An 18,899-nucleotide genomic window follows, 5' to 3' on the forward strand; every position below is an offset into this window, starting at 1 on the left:
TTTAAAATATCTATTTCTTGTGTTTAAAAGAAACTGGCATGCAAGGGAAGAGAAGATCACAAAATATGTTGGAAAATTGGTGCCTTCGATTTTACGATCACATGAAGACATAAAGATGAGAAATGGGCTTGACGCGAATGAATCGTCAGAGCATCACTTAATCAAAGAACATTTGATGAAGCTCCCTTTTCTCTTTCCGTTCTTGAAAAATTCGTTCCTTTTCGATAGGTTCTACGATGTATTGTCTCAGTTATTTGAAACTGGACATGTAAAGGAGGTATTTAAATTTGTAATGACTGATGAATTTGCAGGAATAAAGCCAGCGCAGAAATCTGAGAAACCATACAGCTTAAATGACCTACAGGTAGCTTTTATTTTTCTAGGCGCAGGCTTATTTTGTAGCTTTTTTGTTTTCATAGCAGAGCTTACGAGTGATTTTTTCCGGAACCAACTTGTGTTAGTGCGTTTAAAACACTTCAAAGGCATAGAATTGAGGAAAACAAAATATTAGGACCATATAATTAAATGGATTATTTGAAGAGGGCCGTAACTGCCAAAAGCCAAGTTTCGAGAAAACATGAAAAAACTTGACTTATACGACAATTCTGCATTTTGCAATTTGGACCTATAAATTCTTCATCTGATTATAGCATAGAAACTAAACATACGTTACCGAATTTATACAAATTGCAATGCAGTCCAATTCTTCATTTTACTATTCGAACAACTTAACCGATTTTCTACGTACCATTTTGACAATGAATCTCCAAAACCACATATCTCGTTTGAGATGCTCAAAAATCTCCACTTCTATATTATATTCTAACGGAGAAAAATCAGCATCACTCCTTGAAGTTTACTCAGAATTTTCCTCGCAGAAAAAAGAAAAATCAAAGAAGTTTTTCAGAATGGAAGTTGAGGAGTTTTCTTTTAAAAAAATAACGTATAACAAGAAGTCTGCTACATCGCAAACCAAGATACGTGGTCTGGTAGTTTTACCATCGATTTGAAAGAAGTCCACAGTCAAACGAGGAGGGTCGAAAAAGTTGGTCCGAAATTGTAAACAACTTGAAGAAATTTTGGTAGTCATACGCCTACTTTCACAAAACCGCTTAGTGCTACCATTTTTAGCAGTATTGACCTGTTGTAAACTTCAGGCAGAGCGAAAAGAAGAGATGCTTCTTTTGAAAAAATGGCTCAAAAATCACAATGAGCGCATCAGGAAAGTCTGAAATACACTCCTAACTTCACAATCTGCGAAAGAAATATGCGTTTTTATACAGCTTCCTGCCTTCAGGCTTGATACTGCGGTCAAGGTGAACATTTCGTAAGAGGAGTCAATCCACTCAACCCTTGCTGACTATGATGCTATACAGTGTTCAACATGGCTGATGCTTCCATGCACAAATCGTGACGAAGCACTATGGTCGCAACGCAAAGAAAATGTAAAAATAAAGAAGTCAATTGATAAAATCCCTCTCTCTTCTTCTGACTCTTCTTTCTATAGCTGAAGTTTATTCTGTTTACAGTGTAGGAAACCGAGGTAAATTTTCAAGAACTTACATTGACTATTTTTCTGATGAAAAAATAAAGTATGACCGGAATTCAGCAACATCGTAAACAGAGATACATGTTTTCGCACTTTGGCCATCAATATGTGCAACGAGACATTAAAACCATTCAAAAAGTATGAAAATTTAGTAAAATTTCACAATTTGTTTGTCTAGAAAGTTTGAAATAAAAAATGCTAACCTCATTGATGTGAATTTTCAAACACAAGGGAGGCTCATAGGGCACAATCCTTGTTAAACATTGGAAGAGAAAGCTGAACTGAGCATTATTCAACCGTAAACTCTTGAACCACTTGGCGTATTTTTGAAAAGAGACAGAGTCTTGTAAAAATATCTGACGGATAAATAACAAAGACACATATACCATATGATCATTATGGTCTGTGGTTGCCCCACAAAATCGTTCCTCCACAATTTCTGAAAGAGAAAGGAGGGATTACAGAAGTTGCAAGTTCAATATAAATACAGAGATTTTAAAAAAAATATATTTCAAACAAATACCTAAAAGGCCCTCGTAAACAATATGCATAAACTATCTCTGGACCTCATTTTCTAGTTCAGCATGAGACTGGTGTATAATTTTGACCATGGGTAACATATGTAAAACAGTTTTATTTCATCCACTTCAGCATAATAAAAAGAACTAGGCATTGAAGCTTTTGTAAATTCGACTTTTTTTAGCTTAAGAAACGAAAATTATCTTCATTTTAGATCCGTTCTACCACGATACAGTTTCAAGTATGCTCTTCATAATCTCAATATTAATGAAGAACTATTTTGGTTTTATGTGACGAAACATTTTGGTACATAATGAAGTAATATAAACAAAATAAATTCCAGGAAAGGGGGTAGGAAATTTATTCCAAGTTTTAGTAGGGGTGCAGAAAATACCCGATTACGCACCTAAGCGGGAGTGTGTGAAAATGTGGAAAAAGAGAAAATATATAGGGGTCAAAAGACGAGAATCGAAGGGAAAAAGAAGGTAATTCTTAATGGATTTGGTGAGAAATTTTATTGAGAACCGCTAAGAAAAATATGTAAGCCATCGAGCAGGTCCATGAAAAAGTAGAAGCTTCAAAGATTTTACACACCTGAGTTTAATTAAAATCTTGGTCAAATTCTTCCTGGTTTCAGCAAAAATTGAATAAAAACAGAAGACAATGCTATAAAATTTGGTAAAATGCCAGGAATTTCAAAAAAATCTCGAACTCCCAAGCCTCTCTGCCCTTCCAGTGGCATAACTTGGGATAAACGTTTTGGATACCAGATTTTCTACAGTCCTAAATTTTGGGGATAAGCTGTCAACATAAATTCGACGACAATAGGAAAAAGTATTGATTAAATTATTTTAATTCACCAGCCATGCTTTGAAATTTCAGACTTATCTCCCTTATTAAAGGGCATACATCACTTTCAGTTCCAATGAGAACTTGAAGCGGGCAAATGCAGATTGATGTGGATGCATTTTTCGTTTTCTGCAAGTCCGTATCGGGAATTTGCATTGACAAGCATCCTCCCAACTTGGGAATAAAAAAAACACTGAAAAAATGGATTAGAGTGACTGATACAGGTTACATGTGATACTGACCTAAGCAAGGTTTTTCTCCATAATGCGTGCATACCAGAGAAATGAAATTAAGAACTTTTTGTAAGTTGAACTTAGAAGCGCTGATGACAGAGAAAATTTGTTCAAAAACTTCCTTGCATGAGAAAACTTTGAGGAGCTGAAATGAAAAATGTAGACCAACATCAGACCACAATATAAAGAATTTTTCGAGAATTTGTATTTTATTCTCACTGACAGAAACCATAAGTTACTAGTGACAACAGTTAAAAAGAATCGATTTTTACATAACAATGGTCAAAGTTGGAAAATACTTATCCCATTGCAATAAATAAAAATCTGCAATTATTTTGTTCCATTTTCTGAGAATAAAGGTAACAAAAATATCTCCTTGAAATTTTCGGTGAGTAATGCATATGTATTTGTTTTTGTTTATTTTTGTTTGTTTTTTTTTTGAGGGAATTTTATTTAAATTACTAGGAGCGGTAGCAACCCTGTCAAGCCTATAGAGATCTCCAACAACCGAGAATGGGAGCCACTACAGTATCTTACACAAACCCGTTCAACTTTTGCGTTATTTTGAGATATCTCCGCGAGAACTTAACGAAACTCGAAACCCTTTGCACTCCAGCTGGCAAAATTTATAGATACTACAAGTATTTCCTTGTATCTATCTACATGGTTTAAAACTAAAACTAAACATGTATTTGTAAATGAGGAAAAGTCACAGAAAATTCCAAGGGAAGTTTGATAAGTTTTCTTATAAAAAAAAAAAAAAAAAAAAACTGAGAAAAAATTTGTAACACTGCAATCTAAGGAAAGCATTTTTAAATTTCAGTTATCGACAAGTTTTCTTAAAAAGTCTGTGATAATCTATAAAAAACTACTTACATTGTAAACAAACTGCCTTAAAACACTTGATGGTGATTTGTACTCAAACCAAACAATTTGATCAGATATTGCATCAAATAGAGAAATTTTCTTTGGATCGTAACTCAACAGTTCCGTCAGGTGGGAGGAACAAAAACGTTTCCGCTCTGATTCCAAGAAGTCAGACTTAGTGGAGAGATCCTCTAAATAATTGTGAACAGTCTGCGCATTTTCAGTGTATAGGATTTTGATGACCTGAAAAGAAAATACGCAAATAATTAATTGAGATAGTGCTCAATAGCTGACAGATAATGAAAATTCCTCATTTATAATAAGCTTTGGGAAAAGGAATTCCTAATTATTATCAGGTGGGCAAAAAACAAGATTTTGCCTCTTGCTAGGTCTAAACTTTGGACTCGATTTCTTCATTACCTTGTCTTCCTAAAAATCTTTGACAAGCAATTATAAAATTATTAAAACTTGTACAATTTTGGTTCTTTTTTCACTACTTACGACTTAAATTAATCACAGGAATCTTTTCCATGCAAACATACCAAAAACTTGATTTTCAAAATTGAAAAGTGCAGTTTCTTTTTTCAAATTGCATGAAATTTGATGAAAGTTTGTCAATAAGTTCACAACTCAGTGACGAAAATTTAATCCCTGAGAGAAGGGATGTACATTTAACATTAAAGGCAGTTACACGAAACATTAACTCATAATAATAAATCTATAAATTGTGATAAATCACCGGAAAAGGGACGAATTTATTTTGAGGTTCATGCAATGTGCTGATAAATTTTTAACATATTAGGTTTGGACGGTAATTTAGAACATGGTGAAACTTGCAAATACTTTTGCTATTTTAACTTAGAAAACTAAGCCATTGTAACTTCAACTAAAACCCAGCAATTGACCCCACCCCCCTTCCCCCTGCAATGACCATAATATTTTGGAGATCTATTCAAAATGTTGACTGAGGAGTTATTGTTTTTATCAGCACATATTTATCATGAAACATTACTTCTTTCACATTTTTTTTCAAGCAATGCCGCCTAAAATATGTACCTTGCCACTTTGGTACACTCAAATCAGAGCCTCTGGTCCTTTTAATGCAAGGATGTTCAAATCTTCAATTATAACTTATTGCCATTTTAGGATAATTAAATTCACTCTTCTTTGGGATGGGTAGGGGGGCTAATAGATTTATACACCCTAAAATAAAACATTTTAAACCTTACCGCCAAGGACAATGGAGATGTTGCATGTGTGAGGGATTTGCGATTTGACCATTGATTCTTATGTAAAAGTTCGCGAGGAACTTGATGGTGCCACTGGTTTTCTCTGAAATCATCTCCCAAGCTCAAAAAAAGCTCTCGAAGTGAGGCTAAAATGGAGGGGATATCCCACCCTACCCTGAGAGTCCACATCTACATCAAGACAAACTCTCCATGCAAAGATAGGGAGCAAATACATTAGCAGTGATGCCATGTTTTCAGTTTTGGAGTCCCCAAATAAAGTGGCAACCCTGCCAATGTATTTGCTCCCTATCTTTGCATAGAGAGTTTGTTTTGATGTAGAGGTGGACTCTTAGAATAGCGTGGATATCCCCTCCATTTTGGCCTCACTTTGAGAGCTTTTTTTTGAGCTTGGGAGTTGACATCAGAGAAAACCAGTGGCACCATCGTGTTTCTCGCGAACTTTTACATAAGAATCAATGGTCAAATCGCAAATCCCTCACACATGCAACATCTCCATTGTCCTACCTGCTCAGTGCTCATATCTAATTTGTCTAACTTTTACTCCAACTGGAGAAAAGTAAGAAAAAAAAGCTGACTTACCTCTTTGATAAATTTGCTCTGTAATGATTGGTATATTTGGTACAGAGAGGGGACCGCATCATTAACGCACAAAAGCTGAAGCAGAATGTCAATTAAGATTTTCTGGGCATATTCTTCACGTTCAGGAGCTGTTGCTAATAGCACAAGGTCTCTTACAAAACAATCATGAAATTTTTCAAAGCTAAAGACAAACAAATACACGGTAAAAATGAAAAATTGCGGACAAATAACTTAAAGTGTTATAAAAGAGTGAGTTAAGAGAGGAGAAGATTGTCAAGTCAACATTCCAGCAGAACAAGCCCAAATGGGCACATTCAAATCTAATAAAAAACGATGCCGAACTCAGGTTGGCTAAAAAATTAGTGCTGAAAATTCTTCAATGATCTAGATGCCCCAAACCAATTTAAAAAAATTGCCTTTGTCAAGAGACACTTTGATGGTTAGAAAATAAATTTAAGGTTTTCCCATGAGCATGGACACAAGCTACAGCTCTATGACAGGACATGAATATTCCCTCTTTGCATTTTGAGGACATTTTTATTCTTTTTCTTTGTTTTTTTCAGGCTTTCCATGCTATTCACCTAACTTTTCTGAAAATTCTCTGTCTCCTATATTAACCTTAACTGTAGCAACCTTGCTATATTTGATTGATCTTGGCTCATTTTTCTCTGTATACATCAGGCGGAACCTTTGCTGGATCCTTCATTTGCTCTTAGAAAAAATAGACCCACACATCTTCAGCTTCAGGGGTAACATATTTTATTGTCAATGTCCAGACTCCTGGTGCAGAGGGAAAAGTAAAGTACATATGCTCTTTGTAGAGGGTCTTGAATTATTTATCTCTCTTCAAATATGACAAGAGCTCGGCTGAGTTCCCAGACATTATATTAGAGACCCTGCACTGCCGCAGTATAAAAGTTACTTTTGCATGATAACGCTGAGACTTGCCTAATGATGGTTAAAGACCAAGGAGCCAGGTAAATGATGGTTTTCAATCTATGATGGTTACGAGTAACCAAACATTGAAACAAACGTTGTGTATTGAAAACAAAATGAAGAGAATTTTAGAATACTTACAGATATAAATAAGAAGAAATTTGAAGAACATACTTTCTGTTCAGGAGCCATAGGATTTCTACATTCACTGGTTTTTCCTGATGAACAAAAATTTGTTGCTAAGTATTAAAGATATGAAAGGCATGGTTTTGCTGGCAACTTTTGTGACTAAGATAAGCCTCTTCATTTCAGGCTCATTTACTAAAAACACATTTTAGCTCTTTTTAGCCCTCTCCACAGAATATTTTCTATGGTGAAAATGTGAGAAAAGTTTCCAAAAACATATTGACGGTGAAACTACAAGACCCAGATCTTGTTTGAGGTGTTTGAAAATCTCCGCTCCTATTTTATTTTTGTAACGGAGAACAAACCAATATCATTTCTTGAAGTTTTCACAGATTTTTTTTTCACACTGAGAAGAAAAATCATGGAAGTTTTCAAGAATTGACGTTGAGTAGTTTTCCATTTAAACAATAAAGTATGAAAGGAAGTCTACAATGTCCCAAACCGATATACAGTCTGCAGCATTAGGAGCATGATTAATTTCTTTCAGTGAGTATGAAGAATAATAAGTTGTATTCTTTCTCCTCTTTTACGGAGAAAACGCAGAAAATCGATAAAAGTCAGTACATATAAGTAGACTTTCAAACAAGCATTTTCAGCCATTCTGCTCTCAGGAAAGCATCCTTGGCTTGACCCCTACTCCCCTACCTTTCCGTCACCCTCCGTCATCCACCGCTAGTCACCCCCCCCCCCAAATTGGGTGAAGTAATTTATGGACCGCCCCTAATGGTACTTACGTTAGATAGCGACACTTTTCTCAAAATACCACTAAATCTATTCGGGCAGAAAGGAGCTAGGGTTTAATATTCAAAAGTAATCTTCAGAGACCTTGCTTTTCCTTCCACCGGATGCAGATACTTACTAGAGTTGTCAGCCAAGTCCTTAGTTCTTTATGCGAGTCCAGCTCGGAGAATTTTTGGATGGTAGTAGATAGTTTTCCTCGATCAAGAGAGCTGAGGAGAACGTTCCGGTGAGACGATTTTGTTGGTTTTCTATATCGCTCCACGATAGACTTTAAAACTACCATGTATTCAGATACTGATGGCTAAGACAGAAAAAGAGACTATAGGTAAACAGATGAAAAACTCAACTTTGAAGTCCTTCTGGGACCAGGGCCAGGTTTGCGAATTTGATGCCCCAGGCTGATATAAGTTCGCCACCTCTTTGTTTTGACGAGGACCTATTTTTTGTTTACCTGGCCTGAGCTGTTTCATTTCAGATCTTACTTTTTCACAATATCCCATGATTCACAAAATTGAAAACCACAAGAAAGGTACTTATTGTTAGTCTTTGTCAAAATATGTCACCTCCCTTCTCTTCTTTATTTTCTACGGCTGTGACAAAACTCTACCGAGGACTTAAATTGCCATTCTCTGATGATGAGAGGCATCAAAGAATAATAGGATGAGATGGGCATGTACACTGGAGTAATTTTTTATTTCAATTACGCACGAAATTCGCAGATTTCTTCAAATTACGCATTACGCAGCCACTACGCAGTAACCCTCCAATTATGCAAAAAAAGTCCTCAATTACGCAGAATGGTAACACTGCAAGAAACATAAATTCGTCCACTCCTTGTGACAGTCAAAAGAAATTATTGAATGACGCATGTTTCAGGTTGAACACCTTTTCTTAATTACAGTGCCTTAAAATTTGCCTCTGGAAGCATGGTGCAAGATATGTTGCAACGCCAAGAGGGAGTGCATCTTTGATAACCAAAATTTAGAATCTGAATACTTGGCCAACAAATAATGGCATACGAAAAAAGAAACAAAATAATAAAAGTTACAGTGAATTTTGGTGAGTCATGTGAAGTCATAGAGTACAATAGAGTCGCAAAGTACTGGATCGCCGTTGAAGTCACTTTTCGAGGCTGTTTTGTCCAGTTCTCCGGAGACTAGTGTGCGGCGACTAGCGACGACGCATACGCAGAGACTCGCGCTCAGCGCTCCCCACCTCCCCACTCCCGACTCGGCTCCGTTCGTCGGCTAGGTCCACACACATTGAATCAGCTAAGTAGGCCGGTAATAAGTCTGAAATTGAGTCCATATATGAATATTACCCAGGAGTAACATACATTAATGGATTCGTTATGGCTTTGAATATCTATTTATAGCAAAATTTGCACAAATTAATATAGATGGAATTTAAAAAAGTCGAAAAAACACAAGCAGTCGTTGATTTCTCCATAAGCCACCGTGTTAAAAAATGCCGGTTGGTTCACAACTTGGTAGTTAAGTCAGAAATTAAATCCCTATATGAATATTCTCCAGGAGTAATATACATCAATGGATTCATTATGGCTTTGACTATCTAATTATAGCAAAATTTGCACAAATTAATATCGATTGAATAAAAAATGTCGAAAAAACACAGGCAGTCGTTGCTTTCCCCGTAAGCCGCCGTGATAAGAAATGCCGGTTGGTTCACACTTGGTATAAGTCAGAAATTAAATCCCAATATGAATATTATCCAGGAGTAATATACATCAATGGATTCATTATGGCTTTGACTACCTTTAAATAGCAAAATTTGCAAAAATTAATGCTGATTGAATTATAAAATACCTAAAAAACACAAGCAATTCTTGATTTCTCCATAAGCCGCCGTGTTACAAAATGCCGTTGGGTTCGCAAATGGTTCACTATTTTCGGAGCACACGTGGCTCGGAAACGCCTGTTAATGGATTGGCTTCATCGGCGCTCCAGTACTTTGCGACTCTATTGTACTCTATGTGTGAAGTACAAAAAAAGTGAAGTTACCGAAGGATTTGCCATGAAAACAGAAGAGGAGTCTACCACAGTTAATGCATAGACACGGGTAGTTATGAAACGTGAAAAAGAATGGTAAAATCATTAAAACTTGATGATGATCGTGGAATGACAAAACCGAAAAAAACTCAGCATTTAGAATTATTCTTTTGATTTTATAAAGCCACATGAGGAGAATGAGAATACAGAGAGGTTAGGATTTTGTTTATAAACAAATAAATGGCGGGCTTCTCAGCTGTTGCCAAGCCAGCAAAAATTCTTTACATGGGTCCCCTCTCAAATGTTGTTTTTGAAATGAAGCAGGAAAAATGATTCCTCATTACAATATTTAGTTCATTCGTCACACTGTAAAAGTGAGTAAACTTATGAAGCCAGGGCTCTACCCTTCTAGAAAATTATTTACTTAATGAGATCCTCCGTTGCAAGGGCTACTGAATTTATTTCTCATTTAATCAATGTACTTTTACTGTATTTTCAAATTTATAATTTTGGTATTGTTCAAATTACATTTCAAACTGTACTGTACCTATAGTATTTGTAATGCGAAAAATACTTCTTGAAAACAGATTGTTTAGAAATGATTTGATTGTGATCAATGTTTAATAAAAAAAAAAAAAAAACCCTGAAAAATGTTTTTTTCAAAATTAAGATTTTACCGTGTCTATGCATTTCATAGCATTCCGAGTGCATTGTAGCAGTTTCAAAAAAATTCTTTAGTGTTGGTGACTGGTAGGGATACAATGAATTTAAATTTATAGAGGCGAGTAAATGGTTTTCAAAAACTAAGTATAAGCAACAGGGAGCATGTTTAGTTTAACATCGATGGATACATAATAATATAACGATGGATCGTAATACTCTGCTGAAATGAAAAAACTTTTAAGAATTTTTTTGTATTTCATTTATTAAAGTTGCGTATTTACAATTGTACAATGAAACTGAAAAATTCAACAAAAAGAGTGAAAAAAAAAACCAGTTCTAGGAATGAGGAAATTTGTTACATTGAAAAAGAGGATCCTAGATTCAAATAAAATAATTCAAGTTAATAAGGCTAATTTTTCAACTAGATCGCACTCAAACTAAAACTTTCGAGCTTCAAAAAGAAATCTCTGCCAGTACTCCTGCATGCATAACAAAACATGAAAGAAAAAGGCTGCACAACAGACAATTTTATGAAATCTGCATCCTAACAGTTGTTTCTCTGAGAAGCAATACATATCTCCGTAAATACTTGGTGAGGCAACTCAACATTTACTTAGTTACTGACATAAGAGCTGCAACCTTCTACAGATGAATCTGTGACACAAATAATTGGCTCATTGAAACACAAGAAATGTTTTGGAAACATTTTGGTATTTTGGGTTCAACTTTTAAAAATTTGAGACTATATAATGGTGCCCAGCAGGCTGATTAGTGAAAGTGTGAAGCAGCCTGATAAGACATCAAAATGCAATATATTGCATAGTGAAGACAGAACTATGTCTTGTTTTGTCATAGGAACATAGTTCCAATAATCAGGCCACAACTGAGAACTACTGAGAAGACTTACAGACCGTGTCAACATGGTCAACATGGTAAATACCACCCGTTCTAGAGTCTTCATGTAGATTTAAAAATATTTTCCAATCAAGGAAGGCTTCAAAATGTCACGACTAACAAGGTTCGCATTCCAGTGGCAGTTAGAAGGCGCGCAGGGAGTTTGATCAACAAAGCTGCCTCAAAATTTGTAAATGCAGCAATTTATACAGTTTAGACTGCAGCTTCTTTCTCATCTTCATCATCTGAGTCTAGTTCTGGCGTCTCTCCTAAATACTTTTTCCAATCGATCCATAACTTCTCAGTCAAGAGCGGAGTCGACAACATGACCCTGAAAATACACAAGAGCAAAATAATAATGAGTCAGCAAGTACGGCACATAGTTAGAGCAGATGAACATGTCTGAATTTGGTCTCAAAACAATGACTGGCTTTAAAAAAATGAGATTTCTATACGAATAAACTACTGAGAGGATCTCATTGGAAATTTCCTGAATTTGATCAAAAGTAAGAGAGAATGCCCCTTTATTTCCATTGGAAAATTTTACAGTTGTTTACAAAAGCCAAAAATGAACTGACCTTGAATGACCTTGAATGAAAAGTCAAAATTCTGCGATGAATTTACAAATTTAAGCAGAATAAAAGGCTATGGTATCACATGTCAATGCTCACAGCAATTCAAAAATTATAATACAATCAACATCAGTTAAGCGTACAACCCACGCACAAACTGGGACTCTCAAATTGGCACTAATCCTTCAATTTATCAGCTATGTTTGCACGAAACCCCTTAAAAATCTCAAGATCTGCTCTATGATGCGTCTTCGACGTATCGGTTACCTTCTCAGAATGTCCACTCGACAATTGCCAACGATCTTTGAACGGCAATAGTTAACAATTCAATTAATGGGCCTCTTTGAAGCCTCTACTTTGTGCAAGAAGGGCAATTTCAACTGAAGAGTTAGGTTTGTTTTATCATGTTTAACATTCTTTGACTTATGAAAAAACAAACGAAGAAATTTTACATTCCTGAGCCTAAGGGAGGCAAGAGCAGAACTCGAAAATTCAATACGAGATTATTGATAGAATTTTATTAAAAATAAGCAGATTAGGTAGCTAACACAAAAATATCGGAAAAGATGTGATAAAAGGCATCACTAAACCAGAAAAACGTACCGTGTGATAAAAGGATTGTCCCGCCTAGGTTTTTTGGCCTCAATATCTTTGAGCAATTCAATTAAATTTGCTTCTAAATGTGGAGTCTCCATACTGATCTGTGGACAAAAAACAAGAAAATCATTAGGCAGATGCAACATTGTGTCCAAGACAGTGTTTTCTTCATCTTGAGGTCATTTGTCACGCAAAAAATTTTCAAACAATCTTGTGCTTTTGCATTTATAAAAATTAATGATGAAACATTTTATCAGAGAGCAACAATTCCAAAAAAAAAAAAAAAAAAAAAACTACACTTGATGGTTGGAGGCTGATTGATCTGTTTCATAATTTGACAGTTCAGTTAGTTTCAGAGAGTTGCCTCCTTGTCGAAAGACTGTTTGCGCATGTCCCGTTGTGATAGATCAAGCCCAATCTTCTTGAGGAGAAGGTTGGGATTGTTGCTTGACTACAGATCTGAGCAGACCTTTTGATGTCCAAGGAATCAGGCTCTTTCATAAAATGTTTCCCTGTAGAATCGAGCTTGACTTCATAAAGATCAACAGATTTGAGAAGTCAGCGGTCAAGCAGCTACAAAGGATGCACTTTGTGCGATCAGTATCTTAAAAATGGCAACAAAATAAATGGAGAAAAAATTGGCATCAGTCTCAATAATTTTTTAAATAGAGTATGTAAAAAATTTTGAGGATAAGGAATTTTGGATAATTTCAGCACATGGGTATTTACTGACTTTTTAAGACTTTGTCATCCTACATTTGCAGAGCATGCACATGCAATCGAATAAAAATGAACTCAAACTATAAACTCACACGCCCCAGTGGAGTGTCAACCCATCCATAGTCTTGTTCAATTTCGTGCTTCATGCTTGAGTATCTCACACCAGTCAAACACTTTCTCACCAGTCCAGCAACATCGGTGCTCAGAGTACCTGAAAAATCAAGAATATTGGTCCAACTAAAATTCTTACAAGTTCCATGACATCACAGGATGATGGAATACACGAATTGCAAACCACCTGGTCTCTAAGAGAGAAAACAGATAGGAAAAATTAAGAATACAAAAATAAGTTAGAATGCCAAAGGAACGATAGCTAATCTGACCTCTATTCCGATAATAATATACTATTCCGACTAAAAATCTTGGATGCCATGTGACTTTTGTCTCTCGAATAATGGATGAGCTCACCTGCAAGTATAGTGATCTACATGTCTAACCATTAAAAATGTCACGAATTTTCACTGACTTACTGATAATTAAGATCTTTTCTTAAAGTGAGCAAGGCTATTTTAGAATAGACCTGATATTCATTCTTTATACAAAGCCTAGGCAAAAGTTGGGGAGCCTGCTTCGATGATAAAATAAACTACAGAAGGGGGGGGGGGGTTATTTTCAATGGCAGTATTCCACTGATAACAAAAAACATAAAAAACTCAAATTTTGCATTAAGCATTTTAGGTAAGCATCTTAATTAGTTCATTGCGTAAGATAATTTAGAGAGAGAATCTACCGTGTGCCAAGCCTGGAAAATTCTTCCTCATTAAATACCGAAGAGAAACAAGCTCTGGAATAATATCTGGATGAGCGACCACGAACTGAAAATCTGGGAGCATTATTTGTCCTTTCTGTAAAATTAAAGAGGACACAAATTATTCTTGGGAAAGTCATTTACCCTAGTCATCTGGCAATGCAAGGCTCACACAGTGCTGAGCAATCATTCTATTTTTATTCTTTTTGTTACATAATAAATCAAGAGCTTCTAGTGATATGAATTTAAATTTTAGTAAATACTTTCAGATTTTGTGAAATTCTCAATCTTTCCTGCATGTAAGGTTTTTCAAGAAAACCGGAAATTCCCTGGCTTTTCCTGGTAACCCATTTCAAATTTTCTCATCACAAGCAGTGCTAGGTATCAGTACTGCTGAGTTCCAATTTTTCATTATAAGAAAATCTTGAAATATCAGAAATTTATGAAAAGCGGTGAAAAATACTTTTCAAAATTAAGACCAAAAACGTAATATTTTTGGCTTAATGAAGTTTTACAGTGAGTGCTGCATATCTAGCCCTAATAATATATTTCATATCTTCCAAAGCATCCAGAAATTTCATGAAATATTACATGAAAATTTCCAATCTTTCATACATATTTCTTATTTTACTAGTGCAAGCCTACATTTTAGTCATAATGAGTCGTTTCCTCACCTACAATTTGACTGAATGATGAGTAAAAAGTTATGGGTATTCTCATATTTTACATTCTTCCTGAAAATGAATTGGAGAAAAAATAGGCGACAGCCTCATAATTGTTTTACGTAGCAGTAAAATGTATGACGGTTTCCATAACAAAGTTAAACGATCAATAATCTCACCTCGATTGCTTTGATGAGTTGCGTGCCACCGGCCATTTGAGCACCAGCGTCATTTGCTTCTCTTACAATCTCCTGATTTTTGCAGAATGCTATCACAGTGCGCTCTTCACCATGATCATAAGGATAAGGAATCCCAACCAATCTTGTAAAACGCTCAACAAATTTGGTCTTTAAAGTAGAAAAAAACAGAAAGAATCAAAAGTTAGGAAATCTCCCAAGTTTAAAAAATCTCTGACCAAGAATTCAGAAGACAATTAATTTTAAAAGGACATATAATGTTTCACCGATTCTTGATATTGCTGAGACTACTTGTGATTACATGATTAAATGTGAGGGAAACTCTAAAAGCCACCACGCCATTCGAAACCAGAGCATTAATGCAAGTCATTCAAGGAATTAGAGTTGTGATCAAAATTGGCGCCTGAGTCTTACAAGTCAAATACAGCTTCTTTTCTGTTATATTCACGTTAACGCAAGGAAAATCATTCAAACAGGCACTTTCCATTCCCACTCAAAGTCAGTCATTCTGACACCAGTTAAAGGGATTTCATTCGTAAAGCTGAGCCTGCGTTTAAATTTCCAGACATCAATTAGGTTTCCTCAACATTTGGCAAGTGATGTGGATGGAAACATGTGCATAGATATCATCTCTATGCATGCTTCCGTCCACACCACTTGCCTATTGCTAAATCCGGAATATTCATTATGTGATGAACGCTGCGTAATGTAGACCTGCCTAAGGGCTCTTACCGTTAATTTTTTGTGACTGAAGAATTGTCATTGATCTTCTACACTCTTGCTGAGCATAGCAGCATTATTACAAACACATGTACATTGACACGATAAGTTAGTTACAAAATCTTTGAAAGCACAAAAAGTATGACAAAACAACTTTTGAGATAGTAAAAACTTTCATAATTTGTCTAGAAATCAGAAATTACAGACCTTCTTAGCAGTTCTCAGATCCAATTCGATGTAAGCATTCACCAGACTTTTTGGCTGATTATATACTGTTGGATGATACACTTCCCTTATCATGCCTAAAGCTTCAGCAAAGGAATAAACAGGCCTCTTGTAATCCTTCAGGAACCACACATTGTCTGGAGGTTCTGTTAGCAACTCATCATTCACTCTCGGAGAGACAACAACACCTTTGGTTTTTGTTCTGAGAAAAAACGTAGGATAATGAAATGCAATCTGCTTGAAAAAGGCACAACGTGACAGAATAGAAAAAACAATTATGGTGATGAAAAATGACCAGAATTGTCCAGATAAATCGTGAGTTACAAATGCAGTCACAGAAGGGGAGGAAATTACCCCTCTGTCTTTCCTCACTTGTGATGCTGACACCGCAAGAAAAAAAACTATGTACAGCATTTCGACGGTGAAAGTGCAGGAATGCGTTTCTTATTCGTGGTGTTTCACTCTCTGCTCTCATTTTATTTTATTAGAGGAGAAATAATCAATTGTACTGCATGAAATTTTTATGGTATATTCTTTGAACACATATGAAAAACTAGGGCAGTCTCTGAGAAATGATGCTGAGAATTTTTTGTACTTAAAAAATAAAGTGAGTATTACAGGAAGTCTGCAACTGTCACAAATAAAGGTATGTATTCTTGAAATTTCATCATCACTTTGGAAACAACAGTGCATCACTTTGAATCAGTATGGATTCTGCATTTAGTTAGAGAAAGACAAGGATGCTTAGACTTGAGGTGATTCATTACGGTTTCTGGCAAAGTCAAACTATATAACTCATCGACTGTGTCAAAAATCTAGGCAAATTTTACCAATTTTTTGGTTTAGAACAATTTTTTAACCTCATGCATGCGCAGGGGCTACTGTCCTTTTTTAGCTAAAAAAATCTGCCAAGATTTTTAAGATTTTGTATATAATCGATGCAATATATGGAACATTAGTTTGACCACACCAGAAATAGTGATGAATCACCTTAAGCTATTCCAAGATGTCTGATTCCACATACTTAGTCAAAGAGGATGCAAAGGCACCTTTTTAGCCAACTGACTTCTTCAACCATTCTTGTTCCAAGTCAGGTTAAAGGGTTCGTGAGAGTGATTCTTACCCATCATTATCAAAAAACTAAACATTTGAAATTTTCCCTTCCTAGCAGTGCTTGAAGTTCTAATTTTATGTTTTACACAAAAAATTAGAAGGTACATACATGGGTGTAGTTAAAGAACCCCCACCCCCGAGAACTGGTGGCCTCTTTCAGAAAAGACTCGATTATATGTAGCCGCTAAGTACTAGTTGACTATTGCGCGAAGGTGAATAGGTCCTTGCCCTTCCTTCACAGATATTTTTTCAGCTACACCTATGAGTACATGGCATTAGATACTTGTGAAACTTTTAAATACTAACGAGTCTGAATTCATGATACCAATGCAGTATAAAGAAAAAAAAAAAATTTCTCTAAATTATCTCTGATCTGAGAGTTGCTCGCTCGCTTGTGGAAGACTTCTCTCGAACCTCTCTTCGTTTCAACTCGGTAAATGCCTGCATGAAATGAAGATGGAGCCAACTGCATGTTAATCTGGCTGAGGCTTGTCAGGAGCCATTCAGGTTTAAAAGTTTAATGGGGGGGGGGGATATATATTTAAGTATTATTGATGTTTAGTCTCCTCTTGTTTACTTTGTCTCCTTCTTTGTTTACTCTCCTCTCTTGGTGGTCTATTGAGTCATGTTCAAACTACGTTCTCTTATAGTATTCTTTGTTATGTTTGCCATCTTGTTGAATCTTGAAGTATCTTTTATTTTTGTTGGGGTCTTTAGCCTTTAAATTGTGAAATAAATAAATAAATTGGGAAAGTGTTGAAAACCTAATTTTCCAAGGTATCTCAACACCATTCATCATATCCCAGTTTAAATGCTAAGGTAGTGAATCCTTGATTATGTGTACTGTTGATCATCAGATAAGAGGGTTCTTCTCAAATCAAATATAGACATAACAAGATACCCACTCAAGTACGTGTGGGGGACTCACTTTTTGATGGGCATCCATGGTTGTTTGATCACTTCTTTCTTGACTTTCTTTTTTTCTTTCCGCTCTCTCGTTCCCTTACGAGCTCGAAAGCGCTGCTGCATCGGTGACAAGTTTGAAACAACTAATCTAGGTGATTGACTGAGTCGACTTATGTTCTGCAGTAAAAGTGCCATTGAAAATCTGAAGCAAAAAGAGAAGATATGGTAAGTGTATTAAATGTGCCATTTTACTTATCAACAAACACACAGCGCCAAATTAGATGGCCCCTCATACAGGACTCTCAAAGGATTTTGGCTACTTTTATTTTTGCAATGAAACCAATCATAAAAAACAAAGTAAAAATCAGGAAGTCCGCTAACTCATTAGTTTTGATCTATTGGCAAATCATGTGGGGCTTGAAAAGCCTAGATCACAAATATGTTTGAGTTTGAAAAGATGATGATATCCAAGACAACTTTACTACCACAAACGGATACCCACAAACACAGGGAATATCACAATAAAGAGAGCATCAAATGATGAGGCCGACTTCAAGAGTGAGAGCACGTAGTGCAACAATCCGGATACCATCCAAATTTTCAAACTAGTCCAATACGACTAAAAAACTAGGTAGTCCAAAACTAGTTGGCACAAAAGAGCTGAAACATTTCAAAATTCTGAAGTGATCTGATTAGAAAAATTTCATATGAAAAAAATAGATTCTGCAAAGTATTTCATAATGCCGTAGGGAGTGTTTTGTTCAGAATCCTGCAATGGCAAAGTCTACTCCTTCTTTAGCAAAGTCTACGCAGGCCTTGTTGAGACATTGGTGCGAATGAATTCTAGAGGTTACTTACTTCAGGAAAAGGTGTAATAAAAAAGGCTGAGACTTACAGGAATAAGCTGTATAAAATTAAGTGACAAACAAGTGAGTAAAAACAGAAAACACTAGAGTTTTGAAACTAACGACGGCGAGCACTCCGGAAAAAGTTTAGTCGTTAAGTCGTTTGAGGTTAGTTGTCTCTTGTTGTTATCACATGGCTCCCCTCCACCCCTCCACCCCACTCCTCTGACCTCTCTTATCACCTCAACGTTGCCAACGT

The 18,899-nt window shown here is 35.8% G+C and overlaps 2 protein-coding genes across 3 annotated transcripts in view; both read right to left on the bottom strand.

The window, feature by feature from the left end:
* LOC109035818 (Fanconi anemia group A protein) overlaps positions 1–9,947 on the bottom strand; it is a 13,215-nt gene extending 3,268 nt beyond the window's left edge. Inside the window, exons 1-7 of the mRNA XM_019049599.2 lie at positions 9,731–9,947; positions 7,828–8,010; positions 6,924–7,000; positions 5,847–6,027; positions 4,027–4,260; positions 3,160–3,295; positions 1,753–1,988 (exon numbers count right to left, since the gene is read on the bottom strand). Coding sequence (XP_018905144.2) covers positions 1,753–1,988; positions 3,160–3,295; positions 4,027–4,260; positions 5,847–6,027; positions 6,924–7,000; positions 7,828–8,010; positions 9,731–9,745 — 1,062 coding nt within the window. The 5' untranslated portion in view covers positions 9,746–9,947. The remainder of the gene's footprint in view (positions 1–1,752; positions 1,989–3,159; positions 3,296–4,026; positions 4,261–5,846; positions 6,028–6,923; positions 7,001–7,827; positions 8,011–9,730) is intronic.
* Positions 9,948–10,631: 684 nt separating this feature from the next.
* On the bottom strand, positions 10,632–18,832 carry mRpL1 (mitochondrial ribosomal protein L1). Of its 2 annotated transcripts, none has more exons than XM_019049653.2 (8): positions 18,691–18,832; positions 17,818–17,997; positions 15,759–15,978; positions 14,814–14,981; positions 13,955–14,069; positions 13,257–13,375; positions 12,451–12,548; positions 10,632–11,606 (listed from the first exon to the last, which is right to left on the bottom strand). In XM_019049653.2, the coding sequence occupies exons 2-8, from the start codon at positions 17,988–17,990 to the stop codon at positions 11,489–11,491; spliced, it is 1,011 nt and encodes a 336-aa protein (XP_018905198.2). In that variant the 5' UTR covers positions 17,991–17,997; positions 18,691–18,832; the 3' UTR covers positions 10,632–11,488. The 2 variants fall into 2 exon arrangements, with proteins under 2 accessions (XP_018905198.2, XP_018905199.2); XM_019049654.2 differs by having other exon boundaries at positions 18,654–18,800.
* Between the last annotated feature and the right edge of the window lie 67 nt (positions 18,833–18,899).

The sequence above is a fragment of the Bemisia tabaci genome, chromosome 7 (genome assembly GCF_918797505.1).
Source record: "Bemisia tabaci chromosome 7, PGI_BMITA_v3".
Taxonomy (NCBI): domain Eukaryota; kingdom Metazoa; phylum Arthropoda; class Insecta; order Hemiptera; family Aleyrodidae; genus Bemisia; species Bemisia tabaci.